General features: G+C 35.3%; 1 protein-coding gene across 1 annotated transcript; it reads right to left on the bottom strand.

Moving 5' to 3' along the window:
• Positions 1–5,210: 5,210 nt before the first annotated feature.
• Positions 5,211–5,729, bottom strand: LOC131153774 (uncharacterized). The gene is made up of 2 exons (XM_058106233.1): positions 5,496–5,729; positions 5,211–5,426 (listed from the first exon to the last, which is right to left on the bottom strand). Exons 1-2 carry the CDS (start codon positions 5,727–5,729, stop codon positions 5,211–5,213), a joined length of 450 nt encoding a protein of 149 aa, XP_057962216.1.
• Between the last annotated feature and the right edge of the window lie 11,240 nt (positions 5,730–16,969).

Genomic DNA, 16,969 nt, shown 5'->3' with positions numbered 1-16,969 from the left:
TCAATAAAACATTTCATTCAATCACGTGCCACATATGATTTCAAAAACATATCTAAGATAAAAAGTTTGTGAGCATAATATAATAGGCATTTTAATTTTAGATGCTCCCCCTATTGATTTGAATTTTAGCTTAGATGCAATAAGCTGCTTATACCAGTTAAAGACCATTTTCAATATTCTTAGTAGTATAAGTTGTTCATTTTAAAAACTTTAAACCAACCATACTGATGATTTACCAACTATGTTCTGATTAGTATGGTCGTCCCTATAGGCAATAAATGCATCAAAAATAGATATTAAGGCATGCAATGTAGTTCATGAACCAAGAACATTCCATATCATATTGTAAAGCGTTGGGCACAGGATATAATGTTTAGGGTTTTCTAAAGAGCCTCAATATTTCAGTGGACGAAAGTGATGCATATGGGTCATTATTGCGCTTCCTATAGGGATGGAGCTGAGCTCCTCTAAATGTCTGATGATTATACTAGCATGAAGTTTAATTATTCAATTAGGTTTCACTCATCCTTTCAAAAATGTTTTAACATTAATTTTATCATAATCATCTTTAGCACAAGGTTTTATTTTGGGAAAGTTCCTGTCAAATTTCAGCAGCATGTCGTCTGTAAATCGGACATTTTTCCATAAAACTTGTACCTGATAGGTTCAAATAAGCAATTTATAGTTCAGTTCAAGGCACACGAGAACCTATAATCCACTATCAGCATGCAATTCACGTCAACTGCATCTGCCATGTAGAAGGCTTCCAATACAAGCATGCAATCCAGTAGTAATCAACAATTCATAAAATATAATCTATCCATTAAAGAATATAGAGAGCAGAGGATAGATTTGAGTTCAGTATAGTGCGGTTATTCATTAAGGCATAAATACATAAATGATATAAGAATATAGATATGAAGGTAAAAGCTCCCCCTGAGTTATGCACTTAACTCATTTAATGTCTTTTTCAATTTCTAATTTCTTTAGCCAAGAGTTATAAGATTTTCAATGGTTTAATCTTGGCATGAATGTTTTAGGCTTATTTGACCAAAAAGTCACAACGTATATTTGTTTAAGTGTGATGAGCCTATGTCTGCTTCTTTTCTTATAATATTTCAATACGTGAGATAGGCATAGGATTAAATACTCTCAAAAATTAAAATTTATGTTAAGTTGAAAGAGTATTCATTATGAGTGGACATTTTCAAAAATGTTTTCGTGCTAGTTAATATGTCCACACCTTTTTGACAAAGAGCAGCTAGGAGTATATGAATTTTTTAACATTGCTCTTTGATGAATGGAATGTATCCTTTAGATATGATTATAACTATGAGCAAGGATACGAACCAAGGTATAGGTGAAACAAGATTAGAAGCTTTATATTTTTAAACTCAAGGGAATAATTTGATTTGATCGATAAAATACGAATCCCTTAGTGGATGCCTCTAATTTTGATTGTGAGAGGGATGTCTTTAAATAAGCACCAGTAGAATAAGAACTTATTATCAGTGCTTATACCTAGAGTGATGACCAGGTTTTGACTAATGAGATTAGGGAAAAATGATATAAAGCAAGATGAATTCCCTAAAGCTCAATTCTGTGCAATTGACAAAAGTATGCTTAAACTTGTGATTTTCATGTTAGCATGGGTTAAGCATTTTGAATTAAATACCAGACATACATGTCATGTCCATTTGGAAGTGGATAAAAGTTCTTAGTATAACAAGATAGCGTTTAGTGAGTGCATATACTAAGATTTTCATTTTAAGCAACAACCACTTCCTAAACCTACAGTCATCACATCCCCCGAAACCTAAAAACTAAGGATGAATTAAGTGATTATGTGATTCCAGTTGGAATCCATTTTTCCTTACATCCCGGGAGGTTTTCCTTCATGATAACCTATATCATTTCTTTGTCTATACTTCTAGAATTTCTAAGTCGGATATACCCTTTCATTTTACAAGATAAGCGAAATTTATATGTATGTGACAGATTATGTTTACATGTTTTATTTTTATTTGACGACTTATGACTGTGGGACTTATAATATGAACCCTTTTTGAAAGATTTATTTATTTTGACACCTAAGGGTTTAATTGAACTAATCTTTTCACTTGCAGCCTTGGATGTTGATTCAAAATCATTTTCCAATTTTCCTTCTAAGAAAGTGATTTTTAGGACCTTCCTAATTTTTCTCTTTTCTAGGATGGCATGATATTCTTTTAAATCTCCTAGTTGTTTAGCCAACCTTTTGTTTTTCTTTTTCAAGAATGTCTTCTAATTAGACACCCTAACTAGAAATTTGTGCATTTTAAATAAGGTCTTTTCTAGTTCTTCAGAGGAAGGCATGCTTTCAACAGTGAATCCAGTACATGATTCATCATAAGATATATCATAATTATTACATGAATCATTGCATGCTTTGTCAACAGGATTATCACAAGGAATATCAAATGGTTCATCAAATGAATTAACACAATAATTTTCACATGAATCATTGCATGCAACAACAGTAGTATTTTCACAAAGATTAACATATGATTCTCCACGTGATATTTTGCAACAATCAACATAAGAATCATCAACTGCATAACAAACTGAAACAGGAGGTGGATCATATACCTCCTTGTTGATTAATAGCTCGTGATTCGCCACTACCAAATCATCTAATCTTGGAGCTTCTAGAGTGGCAATCTCCTTTTCCTGGGTCTCCATATCTCTTTTCCAACTCAATTCAGATCTCCTATGCACTACTACATGCCATAATCCCATGAAAAATATCAGTATCTAAAGCACGGTACAATAAATCCATGGCATATGAATTTGCATGCATCAAAGTAATATCATTTTCATGCACAGGCATACAAATTCCTATGACAATCACTTGCTAGGCCCTCTAATTTATAGATTTTATAAATACACTCATTCTAATTTTCCAAGTGGCGTAATCGACACCACAAAATAATGGAGGGCTAGTAGGTGTCTGTCCCTCTCTGAAGGGGGATACACCAAATTGAGTCATCTCGATCTTTTAGCAAAAACGTTTAAGTCAATGCTACGAGGTTCTGATACCAATTGTTAGCTTTGGTGTATTCCCAAGAGGGAGGTAAAATGGGTATTTAAAAATTTATCACCTAGGTCAATCAGTTTGACAGCAGTATTACACAACCTAGGGCCAGTCTATGCGATCAATAAATAAACATACACATGCAATAAAATAGAAGTGCGGAAAAGTAAACAATACACGCGATATGTTATCGAGGCTCAGCCAATACTGCCTATATCGCCGCCTTGGCCACACTAGCACAAGAATTCCACTACTGCTCACTTAATAGGTGGAGCGGCACCGATTACAACTAGGTCAATTCAAGGGGCTGACCTCAACCAACACGCCTTACTAGGATGACGCACCTAACTTTCCTAATCGGATCTAAGCTAGTCCAGGACTATTCAACAGAGCTAGTCTCCCTCTTCAGGCCCATGCCTGGAATACAACAAATGGTATAAAATTTTTGTACACGAAAATGTGCTTCTCAACTAAGCAGGTATGTACCACTAAGCACAATATAATCAATGCACCTCAAGTATGTATGAACTATAAGCTCAGTGCTCTACATGTGCAATCAACACTTAATATTATGGATAATCTCAAATATGCACAAGAATGTATAAACAAGGTTTTCTTTGAAACACAATATAAAATATCTCAATGCAAGCTTAAGGTTTCAAAGATGCCAACCAAAGTATTCAAACAACCTCAAAAATATTTTCTCAAATGTATCTAGCACAAAAGTTGTTTGAAATCTAACTTTGTAAAATATTTTCGCACACAAAAAATTATAAGTTAAGGTAACTTGCAATGACAATGCAAGAACCACAAGCCACTAAGTCTTCCCACACAAGATTTATCAAATAAAATTGATGGGAGAACTTAAAGCTTTACTCTCAACAAAAATCAAACAATCAATGTAGCAAATGAGAGTATGAACAAATTAGAATGATGCACAAGCACACTAAATATACTCACAATACTTGAATGATCAAGGAAAATGAAGTTTTGAAGTGTATGGGAGTATTATAGGCTAAAGAAGGATTTTTGAATTTTAGAGAGTTACCAATTTTCCTAATCCTTGCTAATTGTTGCAAATGAACAAGCATTTATAGGCAAGGAAGGATTTTTTACCGTTGGGGAGTAAATGGGGATTCTTAAAATTGTTTTAAAACGGTTTAGGAAAATTAACCCATTTTACCCCTTTTAGAAAATCAGTAAAAATATTTTAATCCGCAAGGTTCGGGTGCCCGACTTGAGGTTCGGGTGACCGAACAACAATCAAAAATCCAATTTTTGATGGTTCGGGTGCCCGAATTGAGGACTGGTTGGTTGAACCTAAGTCAGTAGCCAAATTCCCGAGGTTCGTGTGCCCGAGGCTACATTCGGTTAACCGAACCAAGCAATTCGGTTGCCTGAGCCCTTTTTGAACGTGATCGTTCAGGCACCCAAGTAGTTGAAAAGCGTTTTGACACAGTTTCGGATTCCCGAGGGAGATACGCTCAAATCAAGTTCGGGTGCCCGAACACAAAGTCAACATATTGACTTGTTCGGTCGCCTAAGCTGTTTTACATGGCTTGGGTTCAGTTGCCCGAGCCCCCTCAGCATTTCAATTTAAAGTTCATTTTAGCCTTGATTTGATTCCCCTGATATGAAAAGTAATGTTTGGGACTTACTTAAGTGATTGTGCAAGACCTAGGGTCTTTTCAAAGGCCGTTTTGAGATAGTCTAAAATTCGGCGTCGGTCGACCTTTGGTCGACTGAAGCATGATCCCTAAGGTCTCTAAGGTCTTGAGCTTTATAGTTCCAACATGCATGCAATGCATATTATTACAGACCTTTGCCTTATGTTACTATTACAGACCCGAATAAAGCTATAATATAAAGTACAATAATGAGAAAGCTTCACGGTCTTTGTTTTCTTCAAGTCTTCATGTGCCATTAACTAATTTCACCAATATGAACTTACACACAAACTTGAAAAACATTAAATACAAAGAGTATTTGTCATTATCAAAACTAGGAATGACCCATAGGGTCAACTAGTAGATATTACCGCTAAACACGTTTCAACTACTAGTGAATGAGATATACCTTTGTTGTTCAGTTTGGCGAGATAAAGTGGACATTGTTATTTCCAATGCCCTGGCTGCTTCTAGTGAAAACACTTGCCCTTAAGTTTTTTCACTCCCTCCTGTGGCCCACGTACTACTGGAGGAGCTCCCTGTGGTTTCTTAACTTTTGTCTGCTTCTTTCGGCCTTTCGGCCTGGAAGAAGAACCTTTCTCGGTCACAAAAGCAACAGTTGGCTTCCTGATGAGGCCCTCAGCTACTTGAAGCTCTTTAACTAGTTCTTCCAATGAGTAAGAGAGCTTATTTATGTTGTAGTTCAGGAAAAACTACTTGAAAGAGTCAGGCGGCGACTAGAGAACGATATCGACCTGGGTTTCCCCATCGATTTCATCTCCAAGGATCTCTAGCTCATTGAGAAAACCAATCATCTTCAGAACATGATCCCTTACTAAGGTCCCTCCTATCATAGTAGTATTCATAAGTTCCTTCATAGCAGTCTGCCTAACAATACGATTTTGATCCCCAAACCTTTCTTTGAGGTTCTGCATTATATCATAGGCAGAAGGCCTGGACTGATGTTGATGTTGCAGAACATTCGACATTGATGCCAAAATGTAACATCACGCCATCTCATTAGCCTTAATCCACTTTCAGTAAGCCTAGTTTTCCTCATCTGTTGCCCCTTCACCGGGTTTCTGTGGACATACCTCTACGAGCACATACTTGTACTCCTTTACAGTCAGTACAATATCCAAGTTCCTTTTCCAATCAATATAATTAGTTCCAACAAGTTTGTTTTCTTTCAGAATAATAGCTAGGTGATTGAAAGCCATTTTAATCCTAAGAATCACATATTATAACAAAATATGATGAGCAATAATAAACTTTTAATTCAATTAAAATAATATGGTTCCCTCTACCAATATTTTCTTTTAAAGAATCTATCAGCAACCTAACACACCATAAGTAGTATACCTCGATGGGAGGTTGTCTACTTTTCAACATTCACGTAGACAGGCGAGGACCTATTAATTCTACTATCTAGGCAAGTAACTATGCCAAGCAAAATTAAACTATTGACTTCACTTTGTTCCTATAAACAATAGCAGTGACTCAAATGGTGAGGATACTATTATTCATAGCTAAGTGTATACCATCACATAATACTAGACCTATTGTCCCGTAGTGAATCCCAAGATGGAGAGGTGACCCAATACTAACAATTACAAGAGTTTATACTTGGTGAGTCCGTAATTAATTCCATCCGATGGGGAGGAAGACACTAATATCATGACATAAAATTAATTACTTCATCTATAAACTAGTGATGGAGACCATGGGATTTATTTGTAATAAATTCCCTCACCCACTTAGTTATTTAATTCATGAGGGATACAAACACGTGTTTAATATTCAAATTTAATATTCCAATATTGGTAACCAAATTACACGCAACAAATAAAATTCCAAATTCCTTTAATATTTTTATTATAAAAAAAAAGTGTATTATAACTTGGGATTTAATTTTATTCTCTAGTTGCACATGCATAAACTAACATTGAAATTTTAAATTTTACTTGCTAATGACATAACGCAAGAACAACAAACACTCCAAGCAAGCATATATAAACAAGAAATATGATATAATAAATATTTGGCTATTATGGTCAAGCAGCTTGATCATAACATCGTGAATCCTTGTTTGCCATTATGCGATGTCCGGGTTCGGCGAGGCCCCGGGGCAGCACCCTCGGCAGGGTTCGACCTACCCAGTTAGGTCGCAGGGGTCCAAGTAAATTTAAATTCAAATTCAAAAAAAGAAACAAAAACCCACATCACTGTTCCAGGGTTTTTCCTATTTTCGCCACTACTATGCACATGCCACAATTGTGCCTCCTTCTCAGATGAAGTTGCATCAGATTACAAAATCCTATGCCTCCATAACTAGAGTTCACATGCTACAAATCTTGTAATAAACAATTGCAATCACAAAACATACATTCGTGGGATGAAGCTGCATCAAATTACAAAATCCTACCTCCATAACTGGAGTTTACATGTTACGAATCTTGTAATAAACAATCGCAATCACAAAACATACATTCATGTGACCATAATTGCCTATCAAAACGCTGCAAAATAGAGGTTAGTGCATACACACATTCTACCCTAAGCATGCATTGATTCAATTTTCGAAGAACATGGTATTATTATCCATATACAATATCAACCGAGGCTCTGATACCAATTGAAGGGACTTGTGGAATAGCCCTAAGATCTGGCTGTAGTGCATACAGATAAAAAAAATTAATCTGATCATGCAATCCTTAATTACATGATTAGGATTATACCTACGAGATCTGTCTAGTTTGATCCTGAATCTGCAAGTACTAAAACAAACTCTCGAAGACAACCAAGAATCTTTTACTATATTCCTTGAACACGCCTTGCTCCTGAGAGAGTGGGCTCATAAGCGGTTGCTAGGGTTTTCTTCTCTGATGAAAATGTCTGCCTCTGTGAGAGTTTTTTTTTTTCTCTCCTAGCTACTGAATGGAGCGATTGTATATAGGCTACAATAGGGACCTCTAAGCAAATATGACTAGGGCTTCCCACGTAATTAAGAATTCCTAATCCGACCCAAATTCATCCTTAATTAAGTTAATTATAATTCATACCACTAAAGAATTATAATTACACTCCCTATCATATTCGAAATTAATTAATAATTCCTAATCCAACCTGAATTCATCCTTAATTACATTAATTATAATTCATACCAGTAAAGAATTATAATTGCACTCCCTGTCATATTCGAAATTTAAATTCCGAGCTCCTATTATTAAATGCTTATTTATCTCCCCACGTAAAGATTACAGATACATGTCTATTAAATTAAATTACTAACAATTTAATTAGTTGACATATTAATTCCCTGAGACCTTCCACTTAACTTATTTGATATACCAGATTCAAAATCTACCAATAGGGTTTGATACAATCAAAACTTATAAGCTTCCTCAAGGGGGTATCATCAATCCCGATACTGGGACGTGGATTCCATCAATAATTAATGTTCACCATGCACATAATGTCATCACCCAACTCACTAACTATTTTGACCTATAAAGAATCTCACTCTTCTATGAATCAAAGTAATAAACACTATATGCACTTGTCCAATAATCATATCAGGCTTAAGAGCATAAGCACTCATAATTACCATGAGGTATTACTTGTTTTATATAACCAGTATAAAAATAATTACCCCAAGATGGTCATGTTCAATACACACAAAGTGTGCTAGCACGAGGAGTTGGAACTGTACCATTCCGAATAGTCAAGACAAACCTATTAAAACCTTATGCTACAGCCCTACCAATGGTGTGTCCAATTTCATTTAAGACTATGAACAATAAACTTATATTCTATAAGAACTGATGATCTAATCTTTTGTTTATAAGTCGTACTTTACACACTAGATCACCTACTATATAGAATAAAAGATACACATGCATAATCATTAAATAAATAATGTCAGGAAAACATTGCTCACAAAGATTCTCATTAAAATGGAATAATTGAAGTTATTAATACATACTAAAATCAATTACATAAAGTATGTCTTTCAGTATAATCCCTAACATATTCAAGCAAAGTTATACCATGATATATGTTGAAAGTGCTCACAGTTTAATATATATTCTTATATGAGTGTTGAAAGTGCTGAAAGATTGATATAGTTTTATATAAGTTTTGAAAATTCTATAATTCATGTTATGACTTGTTCAGGACATGCTTATTGTAAGGGTGGCCTTATTAAGACTTTCTCATTTTCACTTCTTATTTGTCATTATCAAAAAGGGGAAGATTGTTGGCCTAACAAGGCCTAATCTCTTTTTGATGATAACAAATCAAGGTTACTTAACATGTTTGTTTAAGTTGAGTTGCAGGGCCTAAGTGTTTTTATGAAATCAAGTGAGTATGCTTGAAGAGCTTGAATGAAATTTACACTTAAAGAATGGATAAAAAGTTTCAAGTCATAAGGGAGATGAAGTTTTTTAAAGCAGTGAGTAAAGCTCATAAGAATATTGAAAGTTTCACAACATGAAGACTTGGGAACTTAGATTCATCTTGTTAAAGTCTCATGTAAGTATTTTAAATTTCAATATTGATGATTGAAGCTCTTAGGGTATATTATGTACTTAGAGACCTATTTTTATACGTGGAAAATATTTTCATAAAGTCTAAATAAGTTTTCCAAGTTGTAAATTTAAGTTTTGGAACCAAACTTTGAAAAACAAAGTGTGGCTTAATATCATCAGGCAACTGATAGGCTATTCACTTTGTCAATGAGCAAATAGAACAGGAACAGGCGATTGACTTATCGGGACCAGTTGACTAATCTAATACTGACTTTCTGAATGCGCTATTTTTAAAGAGCTTAGGCGACTAACCTATCGTGACCATTCGACTGATGTCTATGTTTTAAACTATTAATAGCGCTGATCTTGTTTCCAAATTTGAATGAATGGTTTCCAAATTCAAATAAAATTTGGGAAAATGCTTAGAAACCCTTGTGCACTATATATACATATTATTCTCGCACATTAGGGCAACTCACGGCACACAAACGATTTGAAAATTAAGTTATATTGCTAAAAGTCTCTTCTGAATGACGACTATTTGTTCTTGCTAAACCTTTGTGAAAATCTGATTCATTCTACTAAAATCCACACTCTATAATCAGATTACTGGTGATATACTTTCGAGCTTCATCTTCTTTATTGATTTCATTGAGGAGTATTTTCATTGTACAAACAATCTTGCCTTGTTTGTTTTGTTATTGACGATTCAAGGATTTTGAATCGTTGCCTAGCGAGAGGGTTGTTCTGTTAGAGAGGTGGCTCCACCTTGATCGGAGAGAGGGGTACTTCACCTAGTAACGAAGTGGAAAGGAAAATCCTCAAAGCTGGTTGCTTGAGGCAAGGATGTAGGCTACTAGTCGAGCCTTGTAAAAAATCTGGAGTTTAGCTCTTCTTCCCTTACTCTTTAAATTCTTGCAAGATATAACCTATGTGTATAATTTATTCTTATTGAGAACTTGCTGAATATTGGAACATGCTGAATATTGGGTTTGGTTGTGATTGAATCTATATTGGTTTTGGTTGTGTTTTTGGATTGAAAATTTAGACAAACATAAAGCTCTAAATTCTTGAGTAAATAAACTGAGGTAAAAGGGTTTGTGATTAATCAATCTATTGAAGCACAAGTGGTAAGAAAATTCAAGATTGAATTACTGAAATTGTATCTTGAAAATATTATTGACTATAGCTAAAAATTTGATTCTCATATTTGATTAACTAAATTTATTGAATTTTGGATTTGGTTTGTAATTTCATATTCATATTCATATTCATACCTAGGATTCCCGATTGGTATAGTACAGTCACTGCTTAGACATTGAGATTGTGTGAGTGTGGAAGTTTAAAATAAATAAGGGTCAAAGTAAATTGAAATTTCATAAATAAATTTTTAATAACCCAATCTACCCCCCTTTTGGGAATACATCTTTAATTTCAGTCTTGAGTCCCTTTGAGCCTAAATTGATACAAATGACAAGCAATACAAGAAAAAGAAAGATTTCAAAGGAAAAGAAAATGTTTGAAATTCATTGCACATTTTAAATAAAAAACAATTTGATTAAGAAAGCACAGAAACACAAGTTGTCTATATTATGGTGACCAAAGAGAGTGACTCCTCCATTCCTAAACATGAGACACCACCTGAGGTGTCACCCATACTTTCTGAGTTTGAGGATATTATTTCTAAGCCTCCAAGTGAATTGCCTCCCATAAGAGACATTCTACATGCCAATGACCTTGTTCCAGGATTATCTTTGCCTAAATTGCCTCATTATAGGATGAATCCTAAAGAACATGATGAATTGAAAAGACAAGTTGATGATTTGAGAGGAAAGGGTTTTATTCAAGAGAGTATAAGCTCATGTGCATGTCCTGCCCTTCTCACTCCTAAGAAAGATGAAGCATATAGAATGTGTATTGATAGTAGAGTAATTAATAAGATCACCGTCAAGTATAAGTTTCCCATGCCTAGGTTTGATGACATGCTTGATCTAATAGTTGGTTCCAAAATATTTTCAAAGATTGATCTTAAAAGTGAATACCACCAAATAAGAATAAAACCTGAAGATGAATGGAAAACTGCTTCTAAGACCAAAGATGGCTTATATAAGTGGTTGGTAATGCCTTTGGCCTCACTAATGCACCTAGCACATTCATGAGATTAATGACCCAAATCTTGATACCTTTCATTGGTCACTTTTATGTTGTCTATTTTGATGATATCCTGATTTATAGCCAAACAAGGTAGGAGCATCTAGTTCATTTGATAAGAGTGTTTGAAGTGTTAAGAAAGCAAAAACTTTATGCAAACTTGAAAAAGTGTACTTTTATAACCTCATAGGTAATCTTTTTAGGATTTGTTGTGACTAAAAGTGGAGTTTTCGTTGACCCTAAAAAGGTCAAGGCCATTCAAAATTGGCCTACTCCTAGTAACACTCATGAAGTAAGAAGCTTTCATAGGTTAGCCACATTTTACCAAAGGTTCATTAAGAATTTTAATACCATCATGACACCCATCGCTAATTGTATTAAGAAAGGTGAATTCATATGGCTTAAAGCTGCAACCAAAGCTTTCTTAGACATAAAAGACATGATGTCTAAAGCACCTATGCTATACCTTCTGGATTTTCAGAAATTGTTTGAAGTTGCTTGTGATGCTTCTGGTGTAGGCATAGGAGGAGTGGTTAGTCAAGAGGGTCATCATGTTGCCTTCTCTAGTGAGAAATTGAATGATGCAAAATAGTGTTACTCCACATATGACAAAGAATTTTATGATATGGTTCAATCTTTAAGGCATGCACTAGAGACATTACTTGCTCCCATAGGAATTTGTACTCTTTTCTAACCACTAGGCCCTTAGATATTTAAGAACCTAAAAGAAATTGAATCATAGGCATATAAAGTGGGTTGAATACATTCAACAGTACACTTTTGTGCTCGAACACCGAGTCAGTGTTGAGAATAAAGTTGTTGATGCCTTGAACCGAGTTGTGGCCACTTTACAAAACTTAGAGGTGAGAGTCATAGGCTTTGAGAGCATTAAAAGAGAATATTCCCAATGTCTTGATTTTTGTGATATCTTTTCTGACTTGTTACAAGGACTTCCTAGATCTCATCCTGATTTTGTGATCCATGGTGGATTTCTATTTAAAGGGACTAGGTTGTGTATACCCTCTACATCTCTACGTGACCAGTTGATATGAGAATTACATGCAGGTGGTGCTACAGGTCACTTTGGTTGAGATAAGACCATTTCCATGGTAGAGGATAGATTCTTTTGGCCTAGTTTGAAAAGGGATGTTGCTAGAATTGTGTCTCATTATGGTGCATGCCAAATTGCGAAGGGTAGGAACCAAAACACTAGATTGTATACTCCTTTACCTGTGCCTCATACCCCTTGGCAAGACATTAGTATGGACTTTGTTTTAAGACTCCCTAGGACTTCTATAGGAAATGATTCTGTGTTTGTTGTTGTGGAAAGATTTTCTAAAATGTCACACTTTATTCCGTGCAACAAGACACATGATGCTTATAAAATCGCCACTATTTTTTTTTAGGGAAGTTGTAAGGCTACATGGTCTTCCCAAGACCATTGTTTTTTACAGGGATGTGAAATTTGTGAGTTATTTTTGGAAAACCTTGTGGGTCATGTTAGGCACCAAGCTCCAGTTTTCTAGTGCCTACCACCCTCAAATTGATGGGCAAACTAAGGTTGTTAATAAGAGCTTGGGTGACGTATTAAGATGTCTAGTGGGAGAAAACATAGGTTTGTGGGATTTGTGTCTTCCTATGGCTGAATTTGCATTTTAATAGTTCAGTAAATAGAACCACAAGATTGAGTCCTTTTTAGGTTGTCACTGGTTACCAACTTAGGAAGCTCATAGATCTCATCCCATTACCCCAACAGGCTAGAGTGAGTGAGCAAGCTGATGCATTTTCGAAACATATACATGATTTACACTCTAAAATAAGAATGAAAATTAACTTGAACAACAAGCATTATAAATCTATTGCTAATATACATCGCAGGTTGCAAGTATTTCAAAAGGTGATAAGGTTATGGTCCGTATTCATCCCGAGCGGATTCCTTTAGGAAAGGTAAGAAAGTTGCATACCAAAAAGATGGGACCATTCAAAGTTTTAAAGAATATTAGTTCTAATGCTTACATGCTTGATATTCCTATTGATTTTGGTATAAGCAATGTGTTTAATGTTGAAGATCTAACCCCCTTTCTGGAAGCATCATCTTTTGTAAAGCCTTCCAATTCTAACCTTGCATGTGATCCTACTCCATTCCCCACTCCTCATGAGCACAAAAACCCAAAGTTACTTGTGCCTCCACCTTTGCTCATACCAAATAAGCTTGATGAGATTGAAGAGATCTTGGATGACAAGACCACATTCACATGAGCCGAGTCATACCAAAAGTTCTTGGTCAAGTGGAGAGGTAAGCCACTTTCCGAGAGGAGTTGGATACTTAAAGAGGACCTCCTTCGTCTCAACCCAGAGTTATATTCAAAATACATCACTTCTTATTCTTTGGAGAAGAATTCTTTTGGGCGCAGGAGAGATGATGGGGATCAACATGCTTTGACTATCTCTTTTGCCGATATGATGACACGTGGATGACCTCCTGATGTCCACTATTACTCATTATTGTTTTGTAGGTACACATGGAACTACTTGAAGATCATCTACCTTTTGATGGAAGACTTTATATTATTTGTGGATACATTCTTGAAGATGATACTTTATGTTGGATTTTATATTTTACATGGACACTTTAATTTGCACTTGGACATTTTATTTCAAGACTTTATAGACTCATGGATTGAAGATTTGAAGATTTAGATATTCATTCTAGAAGACTATTAGATGCATGAAGACCCAAGTGAGGATGTTGAAGCAAGATCAAGCCCCAAGGCCCATGTGGGCCCACATGATTTGTGAGCCCCACATGATTTTATGCTCCATAGGCCACATGGTTTTAGCCTCCTTTTGGCATATGTTTGAGTCTTAAATTTGAATTGTAATAGTGTAAGACAACTAAACTTGAGTTATGTGTCTATGAGTTAGAATTCCTTATTTTTTAGCGAGTATTAATTGTGTTAGGTTGTCTTTAGTGTGAGAGTTGTGAGAGTGTTTAATGCTTTGTCTCCTATGCTAGTTTTTATATCCTTTCTCATTGTAAGAACTCCAATTAGTCTATGTTTTGAATATTAAAGAAAAACTCCATTGTTGAAGCTTGAAGTTTTGTCTAATTTTGTGATTACGTAGTGTGAGACTACACCCTTCTTGCTAGAGATCAAGTGGTGAGAGACCACCCTATCCAACATCACCACCACCCCTCCTCCCTCTCTCACCCATATGGCCTCCTCCTCTAAATACCCATTCGGCCACCCCCCCCCCCCTCTAAATACTCACACAGTCTCCTCTCTCTACACATACACACTCACTTTCATATTTGTATTTCAAAGCTTGATTGAAGGACTTCCGGCGTGGTCTAAGCTCATGTTGAACAACGTCAAATCATCCAACAATTCTCTTGGGTAAACTTGTTACTTTTCTTGAATTCTTGCTTGATTGTGTGAGTCATTGCTTGAAGCCTAAAATCTCATATTAGAGGAGTCCACTTGAATCCTTAATTTTCAATTTTGTCACTTGCTAATATCAATCGTAAGAATATTAAGTTGTTAAATTAGAACTTACATTCTTGAATTTTTAAATTAGCATCTTTCCGCATAAAAACTTGATTTCTTGATAAAGGAACACTTGGGATTTAATTTCTGGATAAAATCATACACTTTTTCAAAAATCTTACAACATGTGAATCGTTGCATAATTTATGATGTTTGTATTTGGTTGATTGAATTCTTGAATCAAAGTTTTCACGTGTACATATTTGCTTGAGGGTTGACCGTAGGACTAGGCCAACCATACCCATCCTACATCATATATAATGTCCGACCACTCAAAATTTAAGCATGTCACAATTATCAAGACATGACTTTAAAACTTGCATGCGAAACACAAGAGGTCATCAAAGGAAAACAGCACCATGTTACAAAGCATTCCTTAAAAAGACATGCATCCATTAACCAAGACTAATTAACTAACCTTGAAAACAAGTTTGGCATGATAACCAAGCATTTATGTCTCATGCTGTGATCAACATCAACTTCACACCCACTAACAAAACACATTTGAAGTATATGAAGAGTACATGATTGCTGAATGATAAGTAGCTTTTTTGAATACCTGGCCACCAGGCTTTGATAAGTTAAAGCAGTTTAGTTGTTGAGATTAACTTAAACTTTTTGCCATACATGCTTTGAAGCTGAAAGAAAAAAAAAAGAAGAAGAAGAAAATAAGAGCGATATATATTGTATGAGGAGTGCACCATTTTGAGATAATGAGTGAGATAACAATGTATGTTTTTAGTTTTTGCTTATGCATCTCATTTGTGATTTACTTGGTTTCCGACTTCCATTCAAGCTTGAAGCAAGATGAGGATCTTGGTTGAGGATGGGGCGATTACACTGTGAAGTGTAAAAGTTGTGGAGCTGCTGCTTATTAAGCTTACAGTCAATTGCTAGTTAAAGTATTTCATTCAGTTTTTTGCTTGATTCTTTGTGTTTAATTAAGGATTCTAAATACCTCTGTATTATTACGCTCTTCTGCGAATCAGTGGATTTTTTTGGTTATTCAGCTACAAAAATGCAACAGTTTGTTGTACACGGTACATTGTATGCTGTTTTCAGTTAATATCATAATTATTTTGGTGCTTTCTTGTTGCAAGTATGTGACTGCTGGTTGCAGTTGTGGGTTGCACACCTTTGGTGGATTGGATTCTTAGTCTGCTTTGGACTTCAATGGAGCTTTGGGAACATCCAAGTCAAAAAACCAGATGAAGTGAAGCCAGAGTAAAGTTGTGTATCAGTGCAGTTTCCTCGTTACCTTATGTAAAAACTCTTTACAATGCGATAGTCCTTGTTGTTTTATAACATTAGTCTTATGGAGGCATTGGCTTGCTGTCCTGCTTTAAGTACTCAGCAGAAATAGCCGTTGAAGGTATATAGCATTGGATCCCATGAGTGACCATCCGACTCTTAAGTCTGACATATATATATATATATATATAGCTTTGGTGTGGTTTTGTTGGATCTGATCCTTGAGGGGAAGGTGTGCGACTGCACCAACAAGCTAGGAGACCAGAACTTAGTTACTTGGGAGTGTAGTTTTTGTTGGAAATATAATAGATGGGAAAAATATTTATTAATAAAATTAATATTAAATAAAAATACAAACTACTTATTTGAGGCCTGAAATGATCACTATCCTTAAAATCGATTTTATGTCTAGGTGCATATAGTCACTCCATGTACGACCTCTAGGATTACTCAGCTGGCTTAATTATGTATACGCTCACAAACACCAGAGTTATAGGAGATGTAGTGTTATTTAGTTATCCAATAAAATATAAATCTCAAGAGAAAATGGAAGATAAAATTATTTCAAAGGAAAATGAAACTGATAAAGTAGTAGTTCATGGTTTTTGCTCGTGCTAATTTGGGGAATGCTGTTAAACAGCCTGACGCATGGCGTTGGTGTTTGTGTTGCTGAGTTAGACTGGGATACCAATTCTTCTCATCAGCTGAACCAAAGACATGTTGTTAACAGAGTTTTTATTTTTATTTTTT

This window comes from Malania oleifera, chromosome 4 (genome assembly GCF_029873635.1).
Source record: "Malania oleifera isolate guangnan ecotype guangnan chromosome 4, ASM2987363v1, whole genome shotgun sequence".
Lineage (NCBI taxonomy): Eukaryota > Viridiplantae > Streptophyta > Magnoliopsida > Santalales > Ximeniaceae > Malania > Malania oleifera.
This window is presented reverse-complemented; position numbering and strand designations above follow the sequence as displayed.

Bases quoted from the DNA above. Each gene is read 5' to 3' on its own strand.
- LOC131153774 (XM_058106233.1), bottom strand. From the start codon at position 5,729: ATGTCGAATGTTCTGCAACATCAACATCAGTCCAGGCCTTCTGCCTAT. The intron at 5,427-5,495 runs GTCGATATCGTT...AACATAAATAAG, and splicing joins AAATCGATGGGGAAACCCAG to CTCTCTTACTCATTGGAAGA.